At 51.4% G+C, this 27163-nt stretch overlaps 1 protein-coding gene across 1 annotated transcript; it reads left to right on the forward strand.

Annotated features, from left to right (window-relative positions):
• The first annotated feature begins 317 nt into the window (after window positions 1–317).
• Window positions 318–23224, forward strand: HPS4 (HPS4 biogenesis of lysosomal organelles complex 3 subunit 2). Its single transcript, XM_065889980.1, has 13 exons — window positions 318–358; window positions 2715–2805; window positions 4629–4772; window positions 9414–9521; window positions 9978–10094; window positions 11574–11668; window positions 12247–12319; window positions 14180–14216; window positions 14890–14986; window positions 15582–16467; window positions 20736–20868; window positions 21321–21429; window positions 23053–23224. Exons 1-13 carry the CDS (start codon window positions 318–320, stop codon window positions 23222–23224), a joined length of 2103 nt encoding a protein of 700 aa, XP_065746052.1.
• Window positions 23225–27163: the final 3939 nt, after the last annotated feature.

Raw genomic sequence — 27163 nt, forward strand, 5'->3', positions numbered from 1 at the left:
GGGTCGTTCTGCAGAGGGCCAGGGAAACGAGGCTCACGGAACCAGATTGGTGGATTTGACTTTCTGGTAGAATTCTCTTGCTTTATTGATTTTTTCCCAGAGCTCTGAGAGGTCCCCTTGATGGGACCGAAGGGCCTGGAAGGAAGGGAAGAAGCACTTTCATGCTGAATGAGAACTAGACAAGTGACTGTTGGAGACTGAAAACACCTAAACGTCCCACATCCGGATTCAGCGGAGGAACTGTCACTGCTGGGGAGAAAGAAGCCAGACTGGAAAAGAAAACCCAAATAAAGAGAATGAGGGCCACCAAAGAGTAAATGGCCACCTCCACCTCGACAGAGACCGCGTCAGCCTCCTGGTGAGTAGCAGGGCCTGCAGGGGGTTAGTTCCTGCAGGCTGCTGCACGGATGTTTTGGGTGAACTGAGAATCCCCAGCCAGACTGTCTTGATTTTATTAAGAAAAAAAAAAAAAATACCATTTTCCTCAGAGCAGCGAATCAAGGGCCATTTCTCTCCAAAGCTGATGTGTACTGTAACCACACGAGCCTCTTGCAGGGTTTGACGAGTCCAGCATTGCTGGTAGAAGGTAGAAAAGAGAGCCACGGCTGGATCCCGCAGCCGGCCTTGATAATGCCGTGGGCACTGAAGTCTTCACTTTTGAGAGACAAGAAGCTGTGGCGGTGCAGAATTACACCACGAGAAGAGGTTTGGCCAGACTGGCTCTTCAAGGGTATTATACAATGTCTGCCTGAAACTCAGTTCCCTTCTCGACCGCAAATGGGTTAAGCGTGTCTTAATTTGGCTCAGCAGACATTTATGAAGGAGAGGAAAGTGAGAGGCGTGGTTTCAATAGAACGAACAGGATTTATGACTGATTATATGTATGCAGTTGAACACGACACTCAGGTTCTCTTTTGTGTGCCTGTAAGAGTGGGGCCACTTTCACCCAGGTAACATAGGAAACGGTAGAATGGGGCCCAGCAGTGGGGTTTCATTCATTCATTCAATTATTCATCTATCTATCTAGCTTCCAGTTTTAGTGACATATAGTTGACATACAGCACTGCAACACACGTAATCATGAAAAGATCACCACAAGTTTAGTGAACATCTATCATCTCATATAGATATAAAAGGAAAAAAAATGTTTTCCTTGTAATGAGAACTCAGGATTTACTCTTAAAAACTTTCATATATAACATACAGAAGTGTTAATTACATTTATCATGTTGTACATTACATCCCTAGTACTTATTTATTTTGTAACTGGAAGATTGTACCTTTTGACTACTTTTGTGTGTGTGTGTGTGTGTGTGTGTGTGTGTATGTGTGTGTGTGTGTGGTACGCGGGCCTCTCACTGTTGTGGCCTCTCCCGCTGCGGAGCACAGGCTCCGGACGCACAGGCCCAGCGGCCATGGCTCACGGGCCCAGCCGCTCCGCGGCATGTGGGATCTACCTGGACCTGGGCACAAACCCGTGTCCCCTGCATCGGCAGGCGGAGTCTCAACCACTGCGCCACCAGGGAAGCCCTGACTACCTTTATCCGATCCCCCTTCCCCCACCTCCTGCCTCTGATGACTGCAAGTCTGAACTCTTTTCCTATGAGTTTGTTTCAAGTATAATTGACCTATTACACTGTGCCCAACACAGTGACTTGCTATTTCTATGCATTACAGTACGCTCCCCACCTGGCAGTGGGGTTTCCAAGCTGGGTTTGAAACATTCTTTGAGGTTCTTTGATCTGTCCGGGCCCTGCAGCCAGCTGCACGTTGGGACCTAGAACTCGGGAAAGTGGATTGTGCTAACTAAACAGAGTTAGTGCTTGTCACAGGAAGATAAGGTGGGAGCCGGGGAGGGCGTAGATCAGGGGAGAAGAGTGCAGGTGACAGAGTAGTCACTGCTCTGGCCTGATGGGTGTGCTTTCGGAGACCGAGAGGTTAAAACCCAGGTCCAGCCTGGGTAGTCTGCTTTGCGGTCTTAAAGAAGTAATTGTAGTTACACCAGAGAGGAGACCCCGAGTCTTTAGGGAGGAGCAGAGGGTTATGGGTATTGAGGAGAGAGCTTCCTCTGCAGGGAGGGAATCAGAAGTTTGATGAGGGATTGTGTTAAAGGAGGGGTGTGGTGCCTCTCTGAGCTCTCAGATGTCCCCGCTTTTCCCGTTATAGACTCGCTGCCCTGCGGGCAAACTGCATGTTTCCTGTTTCCCTTTCCTCGCGATGGCCCCCAAGGCTGGCACATGCAGCGCACACCGCAGGCCCTCAGCAAATGTGTGTTAAATGAATTCCTGGTAGAAGGGCAATTTCCAGAGACCTCATGCCCAGCAGTCATGAAGACAACTAAGACATTCCTAACTTATTTCATTATCAGAGCCTTAAAAGACAGTTGACCAAACCACATGGTTATAGAGTTAAGGTTCAGTGTCTCAAATAAGAGGCATCACTGTGGGTGCCCTGTCTTTCCTTAGCTGCTCTGTCTTTTGGGGCAGATGGTCTGATGGCTGGATAGAGGCGTATTTTTAGTTTGACTTGGCTGCACTTATGAAATGGTTTTATCTCTTTGTAGCTCTTGGGTCCCTTCTCCTCTGGGGCCACCAGAGGGCTTTTTAAATGCCGAATCATGAGCCCCTCTCCGGCTGGGCAAAAGGAAGCTGTGTTTTACAAGGCCCTGCTCACCGGATGGAAGGAAACACAGGTCCCTTCTGTTCTCTTGACAGGTGGAATTATTTTTTCCTTTATGATGGTTCCAAGGTGAAGGGAGAAGGAGATCCAACCAGAGCTGCCATCTGTTACTTTTTCCCCCCTCAGGTAAGCCACACAGCATTTTCTTGTTTGGTGGGGATCCCACTGCCTCAAAGTGGTGACTTTTCCAAAGGTCTGGGGAGGGTTACATGTGGACGGTTTTCTCTGCGTAGTCCAGGCATTCGCCACTTCTACTCTCTTATTCTTAGTTGTATTATTTGTTGTTGTTCTGGTGTTGAAGTGCCCAGGCAGCCCAGTACTTCTGCCTTCTCTAGCTCTCTGTTACCGTCATGATTTTCTGTCTGCCCCGCTGGATTAAAAACTTTTCTCCAAACATATACCAAAGTAAAGAGGAGAGAATCATCGGCCCTCACGTGCCCATCATCAGCTTCAACAATAATCAACACTTGACCAATGTGATATGAGCTATCCTAACTCCTCCCCACTCTTTTTTTCCTGGAGTATTTTTTTTAAATAAATGTATTTATTTATTTTTGGCTGCATTGGGTCTTCGTTGCTGCACGTGGGTTTTCTCTAGTTGCGGTGAGTGGGGGCCCCTCTTTGCGGTGCACGGGCTGCTCATTGCAGTGGCTTCTCTTGTTGCAGAGCACGGGCTCTAGGCGCGGGGGCTTCAGTAGCTGTGGCAGGCTGGCTCAGTAGTTGTGGCTCGCAGGCTTTAGAGCACAGGCTCAGTAGTTGTGGCGCACGGGCTTAGTTGCCCCGCAGCGTGTGAGATCTTCCTAAACCAGGGCTCAAACCCGTGTCCCCTGCGTTGGCAGGCGGATTCTTAAGCACTGCGCCACCAGGGAAGTCCGTTCCTGATGTATTTTGAAGCAAATCCTAGACATGGTGTCATCTCACCAGTATCAAGTAACATCTCTAACTGAAAAGGGTGTATTTTGTTAACATCCCATGCAGCAAAATTTACAATAATTAGTAACAATAATATCATCTGATACAGTCTATATTCAAATTTTGCCTTTATTATCTTAGATGTTACTTAGTCCTTCCTTCCTTCCCCCTGCCTCTCTCTCCCTCCCTCCCTCCCTCCCTCTCCTAATCAGCATCCAAGCAAGGTCCACATACCCCATTCGGTTATTTTGTGTTTCAAGTCCCTTTTATCATATAACACTCCTCACCCCTCCCCCCATCCTTTCTTCCCCGTGCCACTGAATTATTGAAGAAACCAGGTCTCTTATGCAGTAGAATGTCAGCACGTCCCCCACTCTGCATTGGGCTGATTACTTCCTCACGATGGTATCATTTAATGCTTTCTACCCAGTGCATTTCCTTTAAACTAGTAGTAAGATCTAGAGCCTTGATTCGGTTCAAGTTCAGCTCTTTTAGTCAAGAGTTCTCTGTTTTCCGTTGCATCACATGATGTCTGTCTGCCCCACAGTTTAGTTAACGTGAAGATCAATTAGGAGGCCTGTGTATTCACTCATGTGATCACACTTGACTTGGAGAGTGAGGATTAGTCTAGGCTGCTCTGGCCACTCTGCAGGGGATTTGAATGGGGACAAAGGCTCACTCTTCTACCCGTGCACAGGCCTATAATCCTAGGAACAAAAACGTAGTTCTCATGCATTCACTGTGGGTGTTTTGTGACAATTCAGGCAGGGTTCAGCAAACTGTGTCTCAAAAGGGCCAATGTGGAAATGTTTTGGTCTCTGCAAGCCGTGTAAGGTCTCTATCACGTATTCTTCTTTGTTGTTATTTTGACAACCCTTAAAAACATGTAAAAACCATCATTAGTTCCCGGATTATATAAAAACAGGCAGCAGAGTCGATCTGGCCTCCAGGCTATAGTTAGCCAACCCCTGCTCTAAGGAATGACACAGGAGTTCGGGAACTTCAACGTAATGTCTGGAATTGGCTCTTTTCCCTAGACCCTGCTTGACCAACAGGAGCTGCTCTGTGGACAGATCGCCGGGGTTGTCCACTGCATTTCTGACATTTCCGGCTCTCCTCCCACCATCGTCCGTCTGCGGAAACTTAAGTTCGCCATAAAGGTTGACGGCGATTACCTTTGGGTAAGTTTACCAGGCCGAACCAGTGCCTGCAGGGTAGCCTCTACCAAGAGTCTTTTGTCTTTGTGAGAAGTATTGCGATGCTAGGGTTTAGAAATAATGCTTGCCATGGATCTTGAGCCTAGAACCTCCTCCTCTCCCCGCGTGTGCTGCCCCCCACCCCCGGTCATCTGCGATTCTCGTGTCACTTTCTGCAGGTGCCCATCAGAACTGAGTGCTCCCTCCAGAACACTGCTGACACATCCTGCACTGCACACGCCTGCTTTCTCCTCTCTTTTGGTCATCCTCTGGAAATGCTCTTTGCTCTGTGATGCAAATTGAGTTTTTAATCTCCATCTTTTCTTGTTTCTACTCTCTATACTCTCCACGCTTACTGGGGAAGGGAGCCAGAAACTTGAAGACACTGGTGCATATATGTTAGGTTTCAAAGAACCATTAAGAAAAAAAAAGAACAATTTACAGCTAGTAGTACTATAGACTCTAAAGCACTGTTGTCTCATGCCTCCTCTTACTTTAAATGTATTCCTGAGGGGATGGGATGCTTAAGGGTGAGGAAGTATCTTCACCTTCGTAGGTATTATTTCCAACATTTTGTTATGAAAATTTTCTAACATACTGAACAGTTGAGAGAATTTTACAGTGAATACTCACATACCTCCTAGGTTCTACAGAACACTTCGTTCTAGTTGCTTTATCACACATTTATATATTCATCCCTTCGCGCTCTATTTTAACACCTGTGGGATCGCCCACGTTGCTGCCTGTACCGGCGGTTCATCCCGATTTATTGCTGAGTGGTATTCCATAGTCTGAATGTGTCACAGTCTACTTGTTCATCCTCCTTTTTGTGGACACATGAACTGTGTCCAGTTTGGGGCACTCAAGAATAAGGCTCTAGAGGGACTTCCCTGGTTGTCCAGCAGTCAAGACTCCCTGCTCCCAAAGCAGGGGGTCCGGGGTCAACCCCTGGTCAAGGAACTAGATCCCACACGCCACAGCAAAGATCCTGCAGGCCACAACTAAGACCTGGTGCAGCCAAATAAATAAATAAATACATTGAAAAAAAAAAAAAGAATTAGGCTCTAGAGAAATACAAATCAAATCTACAATGAGGTACTACCTCACACCAGTGAGAATGGCCATCATCAAAAAGTCTACCAACAATGGGACTTTTTTGGTGGCACAGTGGTTAAGAATGCGCCTGCCAGTGCAGGGGACGTGGGTTCGAGCCCTGGTCGGGGAAGATCCCACACACCACGGAGCAACTAAGCCTGTGCACCACAACTACTGAGCCTGCGCTCTAGAGCCCTTGAGCCACAGCTACTGAGCCCGTGTGCCACAACTACTGAAGCCTGTGCTCTAGAGCCCTTGAGCCACAGCTACTGAGCCCACGAGCCACAACTACTGAAGCCTGTGCGCCTAGAGACCATGCCCCGCAACAAGAGAAGCCACCGCAATGAGGAGCCCACGTACCGCAAGGAAGAGTAGCCCCTGCTCGCCGCAACTAGAGAAAGCCCACACGCAGCAACGAAGACCCAACGCAGCCAAAAAATAAATAAATTAATTATTTTTTTTAAAAAAGTCTACCAATAATAAGTGCTGGAGAGGGTGTGGAGAAAAGGGAACCCTCCTACGTTGTTGGTGGGAATGTAAGTTGGTGCAGCCACTATGGAGAACAGTATGGAGGTTCCTTAAAAAACTAAAAATAGAATTATCATATGACCCAGCAATCCCACTCCTGGGCATATATCTGGACAAAACTCTTAATTCAAAAAGATACACGCACCCCTGTGTTCACAGCACCACTATTTACAATAACCAAGACGTGGAAACAACCTATATGCCCATCGACAGATGAATGGATAAAGAAGGTGTGGTACATATGTACAATGGAATACTACTCAGCCATAAAAGAATGAAATAATGCCATCTGCAGCAACATGGATCGAACTAGAGATTATCATAGTAAGTTAAGTAAGTCAGAAAGTGAAGTAAGTCAGAAAGAGAAAGACAAATACCATATATCACTTATGTGTGGAATCTAAAATATGACGCAAATGAACAGAAACAGACTCACAGAAACAGACTCACAGACATAGAGAACGGAGTTTCAGATAACGAGGGGGATAGAGGAAGGGAAGGATTGAGAGTTTGGGATTAACCGATGCAAACTATTATACAGAGAATGGAGAAACAACAAGGTCCTACTGTATAGCACAGGGAACTATATTCAATATCCTATGACAAACCATAATGGAAAAGAATCTGAAAAAGAATGTGTATGTATGTATAACTGAATCACTTTGCTGTACAGCAGAAATTAATACGACATTGTAAATCAACAGTACTTCAAGAAAATAAAATTTAAAAAAGGAATAAGGCTCTAGAAACATTCCTATACAAGTCTTTTTGTGGACATATGTTTTCATTTCTCATAGGTAAATATCTAGGCATGGAATTGCTGGGTCGTAGGGTAGGTGTGTGTTGATTTTACAAGAAACTGCTAGACTTTAGCCCAGAGTGGTTGTACCAGTTTACGTTCCCACCAGCAGTGTATGAGAATTCCAGATACTGCCACATCTCCATCAGCAGTAATGTGGCCAGTTCGTTTAATTTTAGCCATTTTGCTGGATGTGAAGCGGTATCTCGTTGTGGTTTCAATTTGCATTTCCCCAATGACTAGTGATATTAAGGCTTTTTCGTGTGCTTCATGGCCATTTGTATATCTTCCTTCGCCGAGTATTTGTCCAAAGCTCTTGCCCATTTTTTAAACTGGGTTTTCTTTTTTTCTTGAGTTACAGGTTTCTTCATACATCCTGGATACCAGTTCTTTGTCAGATATACATTTAAAAAATATCTTCTCCCAGTTTGTGCTGTGCCTACTTTCTTAATAATGTCTTTTGATGGGAAGTTTTTAGTTTAGTTTTTTTTTAAATAAATTTATTTTATTTATTTTTGGCTGCGTTGGGTCTTTGTCGCTGCACACAGGCTTTCTCTAGTTGCGGTGAGCGGGGGGCTACTCTTCGTTGCAGCGCGCGGGCTTCTCACTGCGGTGGCTTCTCTTGTTGCGGAGCATGGGCTCCAGGTGGGCGGGCTTCAGTAGTTGTGGCACGTGGGCTCAGTAGTTGTGGCACGTGGGCTCAGTAGTTGTGGCTCGTGGGCTCTAGAGCTCAGGCTCAGTAGTTTTGGTGCATGGGCTTAGTTGCTCCGTGGCATGTGGGATCTTCCTGGACCAGGGCTCAAACCCATGTCCCCTGCATTGGCACGCGGATTCTTAACCACTGCACCGCCAGGGAAGCCCTAGTTTTAAGGAAGTCTAATTTATCAGTGTTATCTTTTATGGTTATTGCTTTCTGTATTCTGTCTAAAACCATTGCCTACCCCATTGGAGAAGACATTCTCCAATTTTTGGTTTTGTAAGTTTCACAGTTTTAGCTTTTAAATTTAGGTCTGTAATCCACCTTGGATATATCTTTGTGTATGGTGCAAAGTAGAGGTCAAGGGTCCTTTTCTCCATATGGGTGTCCAGTTAATGCAGCACCATTGTTGAAAACTTTCCTTTTCCTATTAGATTCCTGTGGCTCCTTTGTTGAAGATCAAACGACCATTTAAGTGTGGCTCTACTTCTGGGCTCACTATTCTTTCCCATTGATCTTTCTGAAGATTCTATACAAGTACTACTCTGTCTTGATGTCTGTAGCTTTATAATAAGTCTTAAAATCAGATGGTGGAAGTCCTCCAAACTTATTCTTCTCCAAGACAGCTTTGGATATTTTAGGTCCTTTGTATTTCTGTCGTAGAATCAGTTTGTCAGTTTCTAAAGAAAAGCTGGTAGGATTATTAGGATTTCATTCCCTCTGTAGATTAATTAGGGGAGACATAAGCACCTACTGGGTGCCAGACTGTTGTCACTTGGATTACATCAGTGAACAAAATGCAGATCCTTGCCTCGGTGGAGCTTACATTCAGAGAGCATTTTTGTTTGTTTGTTTATTTGTTTTCTTTCAGGGTTGCTTTGTTTAAGTTTCTGATGAGTCCCTTAGGAAAGACTCCTACAGGCAGAATTACTGAGTCAAAGAATACGAAGGTTTTTCAGGCGCTTTAAACATAGGCCCAGATTATTTCCTAACTAAGCAAGTGTTTATCTTTTGTGGCTGGCGCGATGATGCAGTCGGTCCCCGTTCTGGAAGTACTCCATCCAGCTGGAGAGACGGGATGGCCATTCATGAAACAGTCTGGGTCCAGTGTTTGCTGTGAAACCCAAGTGAAACATCCAGTGTCCAAATAACAGTGCTAACAATACAAGGGATCAGGAAACAGGTCGGCATTGTCTGGAGTGATGAAAACAGGCATCCTGCGGGGGCTGGCATCTGGGGGGCGGGCACGGGGTCGGGGGGAAGGCAGCGGGGGAGTCCCAGGCAAATGAACAAGAATGGGAGGCGGGGGGATTTCAGCTTGGGCAACATGAGTAGGTACAAAAGTATCTGTTTCCTGTGGAGACCAGCGAGGCTGGCGGAGGGTGTGGGGTCACACAGCAGAAGATGGATTTTGATGGGCCAGTGGAGTCCAGCTTCAGTGAGCCCTGGATGCCAGGATTCTGAGCTTGGCCTCAGAGAAAAGGAAGATGCCTGTCCTCCTTTACAGGTGCTGGGCTGTGCTGTTGAGCTCCCTGATGTCAGCTGCAAGCAGCTTCTGGATCAGCTCATCGGCTTCTTTAATTTTTACAATGGGCCTGTTTCTCTGGCCTACAAGGTATGGTGTTGAGGAGTCTTAAGTGGAACCTCCTTAGCAAAATCGATATCGGCAGAACACAGCGTTCACCCAGGGGTCTGGTACACTTGACAGAAACACATCGTGTCAGCGACAAGGTCATGGGCCCTGGGAGCCCCTCTCAGATGCCTTTCTTCCCTGGTGGCCTGAGTCCCATTCACCCAAATGTTTATGCCCGTTCCCTCCTTCCTAGGATGGCTGGGAAGAGCAGGGCCTGGTCACGCCCTCCCCCCACTCCCTGCCCCGAGGGGCCCTGGTCTGTGGGGGGCAGGTTATCAGGGGCATGGGGTGAGGCCTCGCCTGGATGGGAAGCTCAGAACAGGCCCTCCCTTCTGGCCAGTTTTTCGTGTAGGAACAGTTTTGTTGGTGGTTGGAATCCTTGCCGAAGAGTGTGTCTCTTGGAATCTTGGGTGTTGACCTCCAGCTGTTCTGTTTCAGAGCTGCTCTCGGGAAGAACTGAGCGGAGAGTGGGACACCTTCATTGACCAGATCCTGAGAAACACCGGTGACCTGCATAAGATATTCAACTCCCTCTGGAACCTGGACCGAACGAAAGTAACAGGCTCAGCCCCCTGCTCATTGCATGGATAGGAATAGGGCTTCTGGACACGTTTTCCCCCTTGAATGAGGTGTATCTCAGTGCGCATAGTTGTTGAGACCTGTACTCAGATTCCATGCAGCCCTCACGAGCCGTGTGGGCTTGGACAAGTAAAATGGCTTGGCCCGTAAAATGGCCACAGCATAAGACTTGCCTCCCAGAGCTGTTCTGATGATGAAATGGGACAGTACGTAAATGACCGGAAGCAGATACTCAGTAAAGGGTGTTACTGTTTTGCTAATGCCCAGGGGTGTTGAACTCAGTAATCTGAAGGGCCCCTTCTCGATAGTACCATTATGTGATTTAATTATTCTCGACATCCGAAAAGGCCCAGGGCTGACATTTTCAAACCAGGGTTGCCATATCTGGGACTGCGGGGCTGGGAGGTGTTCTGTCCCTGAGCTGTCGCTGTTGCCGTTGGCACGCGGTGACAGGAGGCCACCTGCGTGGCTGGCCCGGCCGCCTGCACTGCCCCTTGCTCAGTGGCCTTGATCTGGCTGAGCATCACATCCTCACAGTCAGGTAGCCAAAGGGAGGTGCAAGGCACTGCCCCTCGAGAACCGCCGGCCCGTGCCCTGAGCATCTCGGGGGACGGGAGCCTTCCACTATGTGTGGGCTGGCTCTCGCTGCTGTCATTGACTGTGTCCCTTTAACAGGGATGTGGCACTGGGATGCTGCTAGAAACAGGGACGGGTTTCCCGCTCCTGTTTGGAGGGCTTCTTGGAGTTGGCCCAGAGCTTTCCAGACTGGCTGGCTGGGCCTGGGCGCGTCTTGAGGGCGTGAAAGAATGAACTGCATGCTTGGCTCTTTGGCACTGGGTTCTAACCGCTGCCCAGCAGGAAGCAGGAAGAGGCTTTTGGTTATTGCTGGCCATTCTTGACCAGGCTCAGGTCCTTTTCTGGTCTTTTTCGGGACTTTTTACAAGGACCGTGGACTGAGGCATATACTCCTGAGTGAAAGGCCATGATGTTATCATTTTCTGTTACGCAACAGAGTTACGGGATCTGGTCAGACATCAAGCCAGCTGCGTCACAGGGGTGCCTGGGCTTCAGGGCGACGGTGGAGGACGGGTGGGTGGGTTCACCGACACCGTGACCTGAATTTGAGAGGTAGGTTCTCCTCTCCTGCTGCCTTCTGGTCTCAGCGTTGATCGTCAGGGTCTCCTTGGCCATCTGCACTGTCGCCTGTGAAGAGCCATATGCCATATCTGCTTTACCTTCCAGCTTCCAGAGAGGCCTCCTTGTCCCCAGAATTTGGCATTTGTGGTGGCAGCCGTTCTGGGTGTCAGAGGCGTGACATAGCTGTCACTGTGCGGCACACTTTCCCTGCAGGCTTGGGCTCTGAGCTGTCCATCTGCTCTCCAGAGCCCCCTTCCTGTTCCTCCTTCGCTGATGGTAAGCGTGTTGACTTCGTGGCATGCTTCTTGCCCGGCACAGGTGGAGCCCCTGCTGTTGCTGAAGGCGGCCCTCATTCTGCAGACCTGCCAGCGCTCGCCCCATGTTCTAGCCGGCTGCATCCTCTATAAGGGGCTGTGAGTAATGCCGGGTCCTGCCCCTCCAGCCCTGCCCCTGCTGCAGAACTGACCACCCCGATCGGGGGCGGGGAGCTCTGTGTGTGGCCAGTTCCAGGTGGTCTTGTTGGGCAACTAGCGGGTAGTTTAGATTTGATATAGGGTCCCTGCCTGTCTTTGGGCAGAGCTGGGAAATTGCAAACTGTTGTGTCCAGAAAAGAGTTGGGGATATAAAAGGCAGCTTTGAAGAGATCCGTGAAATTCTCAGATAGGGCATGGAGGAGGCCCACAGCACCTTCCCCTGCTGCCCAGGGCCCTGGTGTGCTGGCCATAGCTTCAGCTCAGGCTCCTGCAGCCTCTTGGCTGCGTCCATCTCCAGTTGGCCTCTGAGGTCTCACTGCAGCTCTTCACACAGCTGGAGGGCCTCTTAGTGAGCTTGAGCACCTAAGAGCCCTCCATGGGGGCTCTCCCAGTTGAAACTCCCACCAGCTGTGTCCCCCGAGATCCTCGCCACCACAGGGTGTCAGGAATGTTTCCAATTCAGAGTCCTGAGTGTGTTTCTTCTCACGGTGTCCTTGTTCCTGTGTCTGACCCCCCAGGATCGTTAGCACCCAGCTCCCACCCTCTGTCACAGCCAAGGTTCTGCTTCATCGAGCTGTACGTCGGGACCAGGTATCGCAAAGCCCACCCCGCTGGCTGGGATGGTTCATCCGGCGAGTCTGTCTTTATATCGGGCAAGGCTGATCCCCAGTGCTAGATGGATGGGGGCAGCTGCTGCTGCCTTGTCCTTCTCAGGACCCCAGGTCCATCTGTGTGGTTTCCTTCGAGTGAGGTCACCGGCAAAGCCGAAAGAAAATATTGTCTTCTGCGTGGTAGACTTGGTTGGATTTTCTTCGATCCAAGTGGAGCTATGAGAATTTGACTTCCCTCGAGGATGGGCTTTATGTCAAAGAGATGCTGGATTTTTCAGAGAGAGAGAGAGACTGTAAAAGATGGCTTAGGACAACAGAAACTTTAAAAATACTTCCTTCTTATATTTACTTAACTGTTTTTATAATGAAGGAAAAGTCATATGTGCTCATGGGAAATAAAACTGCCCACAACTGGACTGCTAGCATCTGGCATATTTCCTTCGAGTTCTTTTTTCTTTTGTTTTACTAGTTGATTCTTACTGTGCGAGACTCTGGTTTTAAATGTGTCATCAGGCTACCTTCTTACACTTATTAAATCAGTAGACATTTAAAACGCGTGTGTGGCTCTAGCCGGCTCCTTCCCACCGTGATGCAGGGGTCCTTAGAACAGCCTTCCTAGTAAACTATTTGATAATGAGAGGCTTGAGGATGCCCTTTCCTTTTTCCTCATTATTCAGCACTATGAATCCATACTAAGGAAATCATCTGACTGCTGAAGAAGGTTTATACTCAAAATTTATCGCAACGGGATTTACGACAGTGAAAAATCAGATATAACTTAAATGTCTACGGTAGGAGCTGGCAGACCGTGGGCTGTGGGCCAGTCGCCTACTGACAGAATTTTCTTGGCCTGCTTCTGAGCCACATCTGCAGGTTGAGCAGTTGGACAGAGACTGTATGGCCGCAAAGCCGAAAATATTCACTATTTTCGGAAACGATGAATTCTCCTGCACCACTGTAAACGTCATAAGATTGTGGTCAGCGGTTGCAAATGGCCAAAGATGCCTTCATGACAGAAATTGTGTGTCACTCTTTCAAGCAGAAAAGAAAGCTTTACGTAATGTGGCCTCAGAGTATAAAAAAAATGCATAGACTTAAAGGAAAATGTGCCCAATGTTAACAGGATTAGCTTGCGGGTGAGGGAATTACATGTGATATTTTGGAAAAGAATTTTTGTCTAGAGTTAGTTTATGTAAAGAAAAAAAGAAAGCCACAACACTTCTTAGGAGTGAAAGTCATTTTGGTGAGAAGAGCAGTTTTTGTTTTGTTTTGGTGGGTCCTTTTGGAACCTTTAGGTGGAGATGGCTGGAAAGCTCTTTTGAGGAGATTCCTGGGTTTCTCACCTTGATTGTAAATCAGAACCAGAGATCTGACCTCACATCTGGTTTAGGTTGAATCCTTCCCTTGTGAGGGTCACAGGCCCTTCACACTTTTGTTATAATGGGATCCGTGTGAGCTCTAGGCCAGGGCTGTGGTAGATGTGGCTTTACTCCAGGAGATGGCTTCCCTGGAGGTCTGAGAGGTAACATGAATGAATGCTTGCTGTTATTCCCAGAGAGGAGAAACTGAGAAATCAGAACGGGAAGAAGCCTGGTGTGAGCCTGGGTGGTGTGGCCGCCCCAGCCAGCGTGGGCCCGGCTCTTGGCTGACCCCAGCCACGGCGGGGGGCAGGCAGCTTGGGGGAGCTTCTGTTCCATCTGCTTTGCTGTTGGCATGCGGCTGGGACCAGCATCCTGGGCCTGGCTACATTTCATGAACAGATGGCACCGCGCGGTCCTGATGGTTAGGTGGCGGGGAGAACGGGTGCCCAGCACCAACTTCTCTGTGTGTTTATTTTCAGAGAAAACCTCTAGGAGGGGATGCCCTGCAGGAACATGGTAAGCGATCAGGTGCCTTGTTACATCTTGGGAATGGTCTTTAAGCTGCCTGGCCCTATCCAAGTCACGTGAAAGGCCGAGTAGTCCTATGTGGTAATTCCATCAGCTCGTGAGATTAGGAAAATATATAGAGCTTCAAGGACAAAGTTACCCCTCAAAATCCCAGGTGTAAAGCTCGTGATTTTAGGCACACCTCTTAAATCCCCGTTTCCAGATCCTCCTTAACTCCCCATTATGAGACTACTCAGACGAGTTCCAGAAGGTCGCGATTAGGAATGGTTGCCATCGGCGGCCCCTGCCAGGAAGACCTTTTGCAGCAGTGCAGGTGCCCCCAAGAGGGGGATTTGTTTTATTTTGCATCATAAGTCAGGGCAGACCCGTTTGGTCAGGTGGAAGTGCTTTTTTCCAGCTTCTGTCTTTTTTTTAAGTGCCACTAAACTTTCTTCCACCAAACGTCACCCTGGGTGCAGAGTTGCCCACACGGGCTTTTCCCCGCTGATGGCTGACGTTGTAGCTGCAGTTTTGTGGCTTTTGTTCTGGGTTGAGGAACGAAGCCCAGAGCTGCTCTCTGAGCCCGCCTGTGGGTTGGATGCGTCACCCCAAGAACAGTCCCTGCCCCTCTGTCTTCTCTGGCCCAGGGGAGGGCCCTGGCCACACCGCTTTGCAATTCTAGGAGCAGCACTCCCTCCAAACGTCCAGATTGTGCCTGTTTTCCTGACCGAAGAGGAAGCTGTCAGTCTCCGTGAGTTCCCCCGGGAGCCCACGACCAGGTAAGGGAGCTCACAGGGGTTCCTCTTAACCCATGCATTGGGCACTCCCTCCCAAGGATTTATCCAGGTGAGCCCCTGGCATTTGATAACTGATGCTCTGCCTTCAGCATAGAGATCAGAGGTGTCTGGCAGAGTGAGATAAGCGTAGGTTTCAAACCCCAGAACTGCGGCTCATCAGCTGTGTGACCTTGAGCAAGTCCATTCCCTGCCTGAGCCTCAGTGTTTGCAACTGTAAAATGGACCCAGTAACGTCTACTTCACGGGTTCCTTGCGAAAGTTGGGAATAGTATGTGTGTAGCACCCAGTATAGGGCCTGACTCACAGTCGGCCTCCAAACGTGGGTGTCCCTGGTTCAGTGGGCTCTGCTGTTTCCTGTAGGTGATCCCAGTGTCACTGTGTGAAGCCCCGAGGGCTAGGCGTTGCCCTAGGTTTCCTCCCGTGCTTTGACCGTGACCTCTTAGGCTCTGTGGCCTCAGCACCCACTTGTCACCAATGCCCACGCTTTTTAGGGAAGCACTGCTTTAGTCTCCCCCAGGGCAGGACCCTTGCCCACGCTCAGTCGCCTGCCCTTCCTCATGCCCGCCTTGTTCGCCAGCACTCTGGCATCTCCAGCCAGACTCCCGGAGCCCCCAGCCCAGCGCCCTCCAAAGGGTTTGAACACATCTGCCCCGAAAGAAAACGCCCCCAGACACGTGGAATCCACGGCTCGGATCTCAGCAACCAGCCCTGAGCCCACGTCTCCTGACGTCACCTGGCCAAATGGCAGGGGGGAAAACGGACACTGGTCAGGCTGTGATCTGAAGAGCACCAAGCCCCCAACACCGCACCACGCCGCCGGGGGCCGGGGGCCTGGGCTCGGCCTCTCCCTGGTGAAGGAAACCGGTTTGTCCAGGGGGGAAGAGGAACTGGACTTGTCTGAAATCCACGTTCCAGAAGCTCAGGACACGGGAGCATCCTTGGGTTATTCTGCCTCTGATGGCGGGCCTCCTGGCTGCAGGGCATCTGTCAGTGACTCTGGCAACCCCGGAAGCCAGCCACCCGAGGCCCTGCCTGTGGGCACAGCTGTGGGCGGCCCCCTCCCTCCCTCCACTGCTGAGATGCTCACCCAGAATGGAGCCCTGGAACGGCCCAGAGACCTTCCTGGCAACAGCAGCCAAGCCCCCGTCCCCAGGGACCACCTCCTCAGCCCGAGGAGCGGGCCGTTGCCGTCGCCTTGCTTGGATTCGAGGCAGACGGGGTCTCAGCTGCCCGTGGGGGAACAAGGCGAGGGCCGCTCAGCCTCCAGCCCGGAACGCGCCTCGGGCTCGGCAGACCCCCCAGGCGACGGCCCCTCCGCAGACAGAACCGGATCCAGGGCGACCCCCGTGTCCCTCGCGCGGCTCGTGCGGATGAACCTCTACACTCACAGCGTCAGAGCCCTGGCACTGTTGCTGCTGGCCGAGGAGCCGCTGCTGGGAGATGGCGCGGCCGTCGAGGACGTGGTGAGTGTGCAGACCCCCCGGCCCCTGGCAGCCCGCCCCCGCCTCCTCGGAGTGGGGACAGGCAGGGGCGCTCGGCCAGCAGCTGTGTGACCTCGTGCCAAACATCCCTGTCCGTGCAGCGGGGTGCCGGTGGTGCCCACCTCCTCGGCTGTTTGTGGGGGGCGAGTGAGCATCAGTGCCGAGCACAGAGCCAAACGCAAAGGCATCCACAAGCGTTGCCCTTTCCAGCTTCTTCCATTTTCTCAGCGCCTCTGGTTCGCCATCAGCAGTGTGGGGTGCAGTGCAGCCATGCAGGCCATGACCACACACGGCCTCACTCCCTAGCCCGGCAGCTCTAGGCTCTGTGTGGCCGGAGTCTGTGCATGTCACCGCCTGGATTGGGAGTTTTCCGCCAGCCCTGACTTTCCGTCCATCTGGAGCTCCTTCCTAGAAGGCCCTGGACGTCTGAAATGCTAACTGGATCCAGAAGGCTCCTCTCAAACCCTTGCAGCCCCTTCCCCACTTCGAGTGGTAAGCTGACCTTCTCTGGAGCCTGGGCCCACGCTGGATCCAGTTGCCATAGTAACAGCCTTGCTTTAGTTGGCCGGGCAACGGCAGCGATAAAAACAGAAGGTTAAAATTGCTGCAGGGTGAACGGTGTCCTGGGGCTTGCCTTGTTTCTGTTCTTAAATCTATATTATTCTAAGCCCATCGTATCAGCAGGCAGGCCCGTGGCCCTCCGTACATGAGCGGGTCCCCTGGAACGCAGTGGAGGAGGGCGGCGGGTCCTCCGCACGGAGCCTGGAGACAGAGCCTGTGCCTCTCGCACCCGCCTGGCTCCTCTCCCCTTTCCACAGGCCCCGCAGCACCCTCCCCGAGTGGCGGCTTCCCGCCACCTCCTTCCTCAAGGCTCTGAGCGACATCGCTACCTCCTCCTCCTTATAACAGCTCAGGGACCCAGGGCTGCAGTCCTGTGCACCCATCTCCCGGCCGATGCCTTAGTTTCATGGTCCGTCCTGCTGAGCACCGAGCTTAGATGCGGCATTTTGCAGGCCCGGTGTTGGCATGCAGTACGGTGGATACCACCCCTCTTTTTTTTACTTTCCCCCCCAAAAAGAAAAAGAATAGTGCAGGCTGCTCGGGGAGAAGAAGGTAAATTAAGATATATTCTGCATTTGCTGTATGTAAATACTTTACATCTGCTACTTTAGCCAAGCCTTGGAACAGCTAGCTCTGGGGGCAGGCACGGTAACTCCCATTTTGCCCTTAAGAAAACGACCTCTTTGAGATCAAGACCTAACGCACATGGTGGGGCCCAGGATTTCTGCCTGTTTCTTGTCTCCCACCCTCAACCCTCTGTCCCCCGCGGATCTGACCCTGGCATGGTAGGTGGGAAGGTGAAGGAGTAAAGGCCCTGCCTTCTGTGGCCCTTGATACTCGGACATGGGACTTGGTCTGTCACAGCCCATCCTTGTTGTCAGGGCAACGACCTCCCTGGGCTTTCATGGAAAGTAGGGTTTGGTGTTGGGCAGGAAAGAGAACGCAATTTTATGGAAAAAGAAAACTAGTCTTTTCTGAGAAGAGTAGGGCGTTAACGAACTTTGATCAGCTTGCTGGTTTGTGAGTGGAGTCGGTTGATCAGACCCGAAGGCCGTCTATTTTATAATCAGCAGAGAGCTTTCATTGCCTTTCTGTCCCGGTTCTGCACACAAAACGGTCGACCTGATTTCCCTCCAGACCCTCTGCTGCTTGCTGTCTAGAAAAAGCCAACCCACTGGTTCAGAGGAGCAGAGTAGGCTCACGCCAGGGGGCAGCAGAGAGCCGCCGATAGTTTCCTGCTCAAAACCCAAGGTAATCCTCTCACTGACCTTCGATTATTCATCGTTACAGTAGGACACGGAGCTGTGGCTACAGCAGTGTGTTAGCGTAAAATCCAAAAAGCACCCCTCTCCCGTGAAACTGGGCTTCTGAGTAAATGTGAGTTCCTGCATCGTTTCTTCTGCGTGTGTGGGGACACACTGACGTTGAGCCGCTTGCTTTGCTGTGGGCTAGAAGGCGGAGGATCCAGGAACAGCCCCGGCTCCGTGTCTCCTAGGGCTGCTGTGAGGCTCTCGTATGTGGTAGTGTGTCTTGGGTTGGCAAACTTTAATGTAAAGGAACACATAGCAGGTGTTTTCTGCTTTGTTACAACTCCTCGAATCTGCTGTTGTAGTACAAAAACAACCATAAACAATATGTAAATAAACGGCGTGGCTGTGTTCCAGTACATTGTTTATGGACACAAAAATTGAAGCTTGCTATAATTTTCACATAACAATATTATTCTTTTGAGTTTTTTTTCCCTAACCATACAAAAATATAAAAACCATTCTCAGCTCTCAGGCTATCTAAAACAGTGTCAGTAGGCTGGATTTGGTCCACAGGCCATGGTTTGCTGACCCCTCGTATATATGAAAGCACTTGCTTACCAGTAGAAAATTGCCCACGTGTCATCTGGTATAGCGTCTTGTGATTTAACTGCGTTGATGGTTAAGTGATTTTATCCTGAGGACAAGTTAGGCAGAAGATTCCAGAAGTGGCTCGGTGCCTACAGAGAAAGCTCAAGGTTTGGCATGGCTCATTCTGTCCCCGTTTTCCCTTTCCCTGGGCACCCGCTGGGGATGGAGGGATGACTGTTGCAGATTCCTGAGATCCAGAAACTTTCAGCGAGGCTGTGGTTTGACTTCGTGGTAAATCCTGTACACACACACACACACACAGCCTCATCTGCCTCTGTTAATTGCGTTGGTGAGGCTGTTCCAGGGATCTGAGCAAGGGACAGTGTGCTTGTCCTCCTGTTCCGTTACTGTGGACCCTCGACTCAGCCCGCACAGCTCGTGGTGGACGGTGCCTGGTGTCGGTCACACTCGCTGTCCAGTCACCCAGTGGCTGTTGACTGGCACCTCCTGGGAGCCAGGCTCGCTGCTGGGCCCTGGGGACGCAGAGATGAGGGTGTCACGTAAACCCTGGTGCCAAACCTAATGGCTTTAAGTACCATTTCTACGACATGGGCTAGAAATGCTAATTTAAGTCCAGGACACTCCCCAAAATAACACTTGAGTTTCATGACATTCACCTCAGAACATTCTCTATACATCTCTGGTCCTTTTATGTGAGCTTATTTTTTTACACAGCTGTCGTGAAATAAGTCAACCCACAGACAAGTCGTATTAGTCCAGGGACGAGTGCTCATGGAAGAGGTCCCACTTCTTTAATAACGACAGTTTTCATATTCTTGACTTTAAGAAAATGCCTTCGCTCCCGGCACTTCAGAGCGGACAGAATGGATAGATGCTATTTGACCTCAGCCACTCAACAGCCCTGTAGTATCCCTATTTCACAGATGAAAAAAAGCGAGGCGCAGAAAAGCCAGTAACTTGCCCCGGGTCATCTAGTCGGGAAGAGGCTGAGCCAGGAGGTCCTTCACCCGGGCGCCAGCTGCTGCCCAGGGCCCGCGGCCTCCTTGTGGCTTTAGCAGCCCGGGGCAGCCCCAGGAGGCCCCGTTTCAGGCTGAGTCCATCTGGACGTGACGGACGTACTTGGCGGGGCCCAAGATGGAGTTCAGCCGTTCGAAGATGACGTTGCGGGAAAATAGTTCACGGATGAAGGACGAAGTTCATGCTGTATCGTGAGGTCACAGAACTAGCATCAGTCGTTATTTATGGTCTGACTCCATCTTTAGTTTATAAACAACAAACGTACAAAATGGGACAGTCCAGTGTTCCCAACTGCACCTGCAGGTGACATCCCCTGGGAGGTGTTTTAAAATACAGGTGTTTGGGCCTCACTTCCCGGACTGGGTTCCTCCTCTGAGCCAGAGAGCACAGAAAACCATTTCACCCACACTTCTCAGTCCTTCGAGAACAGTGGCTGGTACTATTCTAGGTACACGGGAGGGAGGTGGCCTCGCTGCAGACAGTCAAGAAGCACGGGGTGGGGGAGGAGCGGGGCACAAACGCCAGCCCTGGTTATAGGAGATGCACCAGGGCGCCACCAGTGGCTCTGCCTGGATGGTGAGATTCTGGGCCAGTTTTCCTTGCTTTTTTTTTTTTCTTTTATTTTTCTGCTCCTCCCTATTTTCTGATTTTTCTACAAGTTTGAAATGCATTAGGACATAAGGGCCGAAGTCAGGACTTCTCCAACAACAGGTCAAAGCACTGGTCAGAGTCCTTCTTGCTAAGTCAGGCAGCCACGCAGATATCCCTTGGGTGGCTTGCTCAGTGGTGGCCTGTCCCCTCCCTGCCCCGCAGTACCACGGCAGCCTGGCGTCCCTCAATGGGCTGGAGGTGCACCTGAACGAGACGCTGCCCCGGGACCAGGCGGCCCCCACGGCCAGAACCTATGGCTTCGCGCACTATGACCGCGTCCAGAACGTGCTGGCGGGTAAGGGGCGCCTCCAGTGGGTGGGAGTGGGAACCGGGGCCCAGCGCACGGGGTGAGTGCCCTGCAGTCAGGATGCTGCTTTCTCACTTGGAGCCCAGCTCCCACGGGGTTTAAATTCTCTTGGCAAACACTTCTTTTCTCGTTTATCTTATTTTGGCCGTTTCTCCAACATTTTGAGAGAAGCACACACGTTCAAATGTCTGTGATGAGGTCACCTCCCGATTCGGACCTTCGTGTGCAGAGACCGGTGTTGCCCACCATCGGGGGCGGCGTGTGCTCCGTGGCGGGGCGCAGCTGGAGGGCCCAGCACCCCGGCCTCTGTCCCACTGCCCCTGGGCACCCGTACTCCAGGCCGGGGCCTCACCCTGTCCCAGTTTATGGTTCTGGGTTTGGGGGATGTTGCTGGAGGGGGGCGGTCTGCCACTCACGACTTCTGTGTCCTCTTCTGGAAGCCAACCTGCCACAGGTGGCCACAGCCCAGGACCGCCGCTTCCTCCAGGCCGTCAGCCTGATGCATTCCGACTTCGCCCGGCTGCCCGCGCTGTACGAAGTAACCATCAGGTGAGCGTCCCCAGCTCACTGACAGCCCTGCGCCAGGAGCCGCCTTCCCGGGTCCGGGCAGAGCCTCCTTCATAACCAAATGAAGGACAGTCCAGGAACCAGTCAGGGCTTTCTTTGATCTGCTCCGGTGGCTGCTGTCATCTGCCCCCATGCTTCCCATGTCATGTATTTGCTGGGTCCCATCCTGGGGTTCGGACTGCTTTACACACTGGGGTACAGCAGGGAGGAGACCTAAGGCCCTCACCACCTCAGTGCTTCCATCCGTCGCTGGGGAGGGAGGAGGGGCCTCGGTCTCTGCCATAAACGATGCTGAAGTGCTGTCTTCCATCCGCTAACTTAACAAGCCCCAAGTGCTCATGACCAAGTCTCCCAAGTCAAATGCTGCCCTCCCCTCGCCGGCAATATGGCCCAAAGACACCCACAGTTAATAGTTTGGTGTACGTTACTCCAGGTTTCGTTGGTTTTCCTTTTTATTTTTTGCATATAAAAGAGGATTAGCATTTTTGACTGTTTAATGGTCTTTCTTCTAGAAAGCTGGAGCATACTAACGTGGTGTACAGGTTTCCTTTTTTCACCGTGTTGCATGTCCTGAACGCTGCTGTACCAGCAGATCTAGATTATTGTTATTATTGCCATTTACAGTCTTTAACCAACCGAATTTCTACTTTTTCTCTCTACACGCTTCCCTTATGAAACCGGTAGCAGAAAAGAAGGCAAGTTAGAGGGTCAGAAGGGGGGTGCCTGCTCTGTGTATATCATTCAGTTAAGTCCTTGGAATGATTTGGTCCAGCGCATTCTTTTGAACCTCATTTTACGGACGAGGAAATTGAAGCACAGACAGAATGGACGACTCGCCCCAGGGTCGCATTCTTACTCAGAGGCTGAGTCAGGATTTGAGCCCAGGTGTCTCAGCTCGAAGCACATGCCCCGGCCGCACACCTTTCCAGTTCCGGGGACAGTGTGGCTGAGAAGGAGGCGTGTGGGCTCTGGGCTCGGCTCTGGTGCTGACCAGGTTCTAATGCCTGTCACCGGCCACACAGGAATGCGGACACTTCTGCCCAGCGCCATCTCCAGCCAATATTTCTGTATATCTTTCCGTAATAAATGTGTCTCCTCTGGCTTTAAGTCACAGCTGCCCCACGCTGGCAACCTAGATCCATCACCCACCTTGTGGCCCTGTAGTATTTCATCTTCCTTGGAGCTGAGAGGGTTTTAGCGTTGGGATACGTAGCTCATTTGAATAATAGAAACGGAACAAACAGGCTCCAGTTCTTAACCGCTCACCATGGGCTAAGGAATTTGTATATATTCCTACTCATTTACTCTCTATAAAATCTCAGCGAGGGAATTTACTGTTGTCATATTCATTTTACTGACGAGAAAGCTGGAGCAGCTTAGCCAAGGGCACACAGCCAGGAAGTCGCAGGGGTGGGATGAGCACCGAGGTCTGTGTGACTCCAGATCCATGCTCGTTACCTGAAGGCCAAGGTGCCCCCTCTCCAAGGCCGTAGTGACTGGTCCATGACTCGTCCTGCCGGGTCACTGACAGCACCTCTGCGGGTCTCCGAGCTCTGAAGGCTCACAGGCAGCGTCGGACTGTGGTCTCCTTTCTTCCTCCAACAGGAATGCCTCCACGGCTGTGTACGCCTGCTGCAGCCCCGTCCAGGAAACCTATTTCCAGCAGCTGGCGCCGGCGGGGCGGAGCTCCGGCTTCCCGAGTGCGCAGGACAGCACCTTCAGCCTCCCGGGCAAAGCCAAGCAGAAGCTGCTGAAGCACGGGGTGAACTTACTTTGAACCGTGGGTTCATGACCCCAGCAGATGACTCTCACATCGAATCCCAGCAAAGGAAGCTCTGCCTTGTTAAATGGAAAAGTCCCGCTATTTTGTTTTCCTTGGAGCAGCCCCTTGTTTTTAGGAATGTAATGATATTTAAGTGTTTGTTGCCCCTTCTGCAGATTGGCGTTGGAGGAGGTAGCTCTCCGGGTCAGCAGACCTAGAGCACGAGGTAAAGAACTTGATGATGTGGGCAGCACTGCGGCCAGACTGGGTGCCTTGGTCCTTACACCCAAGGGGCACAGGGCCAGTGAGCCCCCCGTCACACTGAGCCCCGGGCGCCTGACATTTTTTGCTGCTGTTCCACCCCAGCCTTAACTAGGACCACAAAATCCCAGTTTGGCATCTTTTCTAGAACCTGGTTGGCCCTGTCTGGAGTATTTGTCCAGCCCTGTCTCCAGGGGGCCGGTCTGAGGTGTGAGTGCCCAGCCAGGAGGCGGATTTGTCAGCGAGCAGACCAGAGCTCCCACTTCTCAGGTTACCTTGAGGGCAGTCCTTCTGGGAGGGCGGGACGCCTCGTGCAGTGAAGCAGTCAGGGATGCTGAAACCACCTTGTTTGGATCTTCTGGAACTATATTCAAAACGAGCAGCCTGTTCTTCGGCTCACCCGCAGTGGGGGCAGATCTCAATGACGTGGAAGGGAGTCTGGGGTGCCGGGACCGAGAGCTGGGTGATGACAGGCCAGACTGGGCCCCCTGGGTGGAAGTGGGTTGTGCTGCTGGTTCCTCCCGAGTGAGTGTCCCAAACGGGAGTTTCTAAAAGGTTTTGGCGCAAAAGCAGGACTGTGCTTTTCAGCGGTGGCTGCATGAAAGGGAACAGCATTCGTTTGTGTGTTTCTGGGCTGGAGTAGTACTAGAACATCAGTTCTATTACATTACCGCCTGACATTTTATGATGATATGATGCAGGTCACAGGATGAAAATATTTCGCAAAATCCTAACCAGATGTTTACTGAAGTACCTGAGATTCCATTTGAAAATTGTGATGTTAATAACTTCATGTCAGTGAACCATTATCTCATGTTTCTGACATGGTGTCTTTTTCTTGAAACAAGTTTCTAAGGGCTAAAAATAAAAATAGCCAAAAACACTAATGAGTTCTGAGTAACAGTAACATCTCTAGTGACAAAGTAAGGATGAAGGTATGTATGTACATATGTGTGTATTTCACGTGGTCACGTTTCTCTTTGCCCTGCCTGATCCAGCCTGGCCAGGTGAGGAAGAGCGCATGTCAGAACGGTCCGTGCGAGGGTGGCGCGCTGTTCCAGGGAGCACCAGCTTCAGCGTGGCTGGACCGCACACCAGGCCCATGTCACCCTTTCTGTCACCTCTCTGGGGTCCCTCCTGCCACTGGCTGGCCTAAGAGGTGAGCTTCCCAGATGGAGGAGGACCACACCTCAAGCTAGGAGAAATGTACAGTGTCCTACTTCTCTGCCTGATACTCCAAGGAAAAGTCCCTTGCAAATCCCGGGGCCAAGCTCTCACGGAACATTCCCGTGACTGCCTTACACAGAACGTGTTCCCTTTCTGTCCTGAGGTATTTTCAAGCATCCACACTTTTTTCCTCTTGCCACTGATGCTCCAGAATTGTGAGATCTCCAAGTCCTGAGTTTGGTGAAATTCTGACCTGTTACGTGTTGACACAGGGACAGAACTTGGAGCCCCTGAGCCCATTTTCATCTGCGCCCCCGGTACCTCAGCTAACTACCTGGGCTCAAGGACTCTTCTAAACAAGATCTGCTTCACAAGGAAATCTCCTTCCTGTCTCTGAGCCCTTTCCTGCCTGTCAGGCCATTGGCGGAGCTTAATCTCCTCTGTTTTGCTTTCAGAAACCTCTCTTCCCATCTCATTTCCCAGGGCCGCTGCTGAGCCTACAATGTGTGTAATACAAAATGCTTGTTCCTGAGAATCAGTGCTCGAGGCAGCCCGGTGCTTCCCTCTGAGCGATCACAGGTATGAGGTCCTGTGATCTCGGGTCCGCACAGCAGAATGTGAGACCTGCATGCGACGGCCATTTTAAAATAAGTCCACAGTTTCTTTGCTACAAATTAGGGACCTGATTCTCCCCCTTGAGTGTGGGCTGTACTTAGTGATTCGTTTTTAATGACTCGAATGTGGCCAAAATGACAGTGTGACTTCTGAGAGTAGGTTATGAAACATCACAGCTGCCACCTCTCTCTCAGTTCACCTGTTTTGGGGAGAAGCTGACATCCGGGCAGCCCTATGGAGAAGCCCTCGTGGTGAGGGTCTCCTGCCCACGGCCACGTGAGTGAGCCTTCTTGGAAGCAGGTCCCCCAGCCTGGTTGCCTTCAGAGGACTGCAGCCCCTGCCGACATGTGACTCAACCTCGTAAGAAACAGCCAGAACCATCAAGCCGAACCACTTCTGAACTCCTAGCCCTCAGGAAGTGTGGGAGATAATAAATGTGTGTTGTTTTAAGCCACTCCTGGGGTGATCTGTTACAGCAATAGACAGTACACTCGCAAGCCCACATCTTAGCCCCCGACCAGGTTCCCTGCAGCTTTGGCCCGGGGACCCTTCAGCCTCGGTCCGTATCCAGCCACCAGCACCCACCGGGCCACACCACTAAGGAAGGAACCGAGCGCTCCCTCCCCTTTCTTCCTGCCAGTTCCAGAGTCCAATCCTTCCCATGGGGGCGAGCCCCACTCCTCTGCACCGGTGCCCCTCAGGGACGGCGGTGTCTGCAGGACGCCCTGGTTTACGGCACACCGCCCCCCCCCCCCCCGCCCATCCAGGACAACTGCCTCCCGCCAGTGAGCGGGGAACACGGGAGGACGGAGAGAAGTGAGAGGCTCTGTGGACCTCGGGAAAAAGGTCCCATGGTGTGATTAACAGTGGCAATCAATCAGACTCCTGCCGGGAAAGGCGCTCTGGTCCCCGGACGGATGTTAAGCCTAATCAAACTGCCTCCCGCTGGAGGGAGGCATCTGGGCCTATGGCTCTTGTCACCTCGACAGGATAGCCAGTGGGGACTGGCTCTTGGTTGCAGTCACCCTCTCCTGAGCGTCGAAGCCCCATGGTGGGCCTTTCTCATGTGGCCGAGACGCTCTGCACACTGCCCCAGTTACTGCGTTCCTCACACCCATCCTGCAGGAAGTGGGGTGCGGCTGCTCCCCGCTGAGTGTGCGTCCTCACACCGGACCACAGGCCCCGTGTCGTGGGCCCAGCAGTGGCCCCCGAAGATACCAACCAGGTCCTGTGAGCGTTACGTCGTGTGGTCAGGGTCGCTCAGGTGTGATTAAGGATCTTGAGATGCAGGTCATCCGAGTGCCCTCACAAGTGTGCTTGTCAGAGAGGCAGAAGCAGGTGATTCACGGAAGAGAAGGAGAAGTGAGGACGGAGGCAGAGGTTGAGTGACGCGGCCACAAGATGCAGAAGGGGCAAAGGATGGACTCTACCCCAGAGAGCAGGATTCTGTCAACACACTGACTTAGGCCCAGCGAAACCGATTCTGGACTTTGGCCTCCAGGAGCATGAGCGAACAAGTTCGGTTGTTTTAAGCCACCAGGTTCATAGTAGTTTGTTAGAGCAGCCATGGGAAACTAACGCGCCCACCCTGCAAACCTGATGTGTCTGTCCTTCTGGCCATTCCAAGCCTCTGTCTTTCAACAGTGCGGTGCCACGGAGCGCGGGCCGGGAGCAAGGGCTCGCACCGTGAAGGCCCTTGCGAGGTGGCCGAGACACTGGGCGAAGGGGAGCCTTTAAGCAGGGCAGTGACTCAATTTGGTTCCCGTTGGAAACGTCACTGGCTCTCAGATGGGCGAGAAGCAGGGCAGGAGTGGAACCACCAGGAGGCTGCGGCTGTCCAGGTGGGAAGGGTTAGTGGCGCGGAGCAGGGAGGTGACATGACTGAGAGAGATGGGCAGGTTTGGGGACTAC

The sequence above is a fragment of the Phocoena phocoena genome, chromosome 13 (genome assembly GCF_963924675.1).
Source record: "Phocoena phocoena chromosome 13, mPhoPho1.1, whole genome shotgun sequence".
NCBI classification, from domain to species: Eukaryota; Metazoa; Chordata; class Mammalia; order Artiodactyla; family Phocoenidae; genus Phocoena; species Phocoena phocoena.

Excerpts from the sequence above, each read along its gene's own strand:
- HPS4 (XM_065889980.1), top strand. The coding sequence starts at position 318 with ATGGCCACCTCCACCTCGACAGAGACCGCGTCAGCCTCCTG. Across the intron at positions 16,468-20,735 it reads GCGCGGCCGTCGAGGACGTG|TACCACGGCAGCCTGGCGTC; the intron begins GTGAGTGTGCAG and ends CCTGCCCCGCAG. Across the intron at positions 20,869-21,320 it reads CGTCCAGAACGTGCTGGCGG|CCAACCTGCCACAGGTGGCC; the intron begins GTAAGGGGCGCC and ends CTCTTCTGGAAG.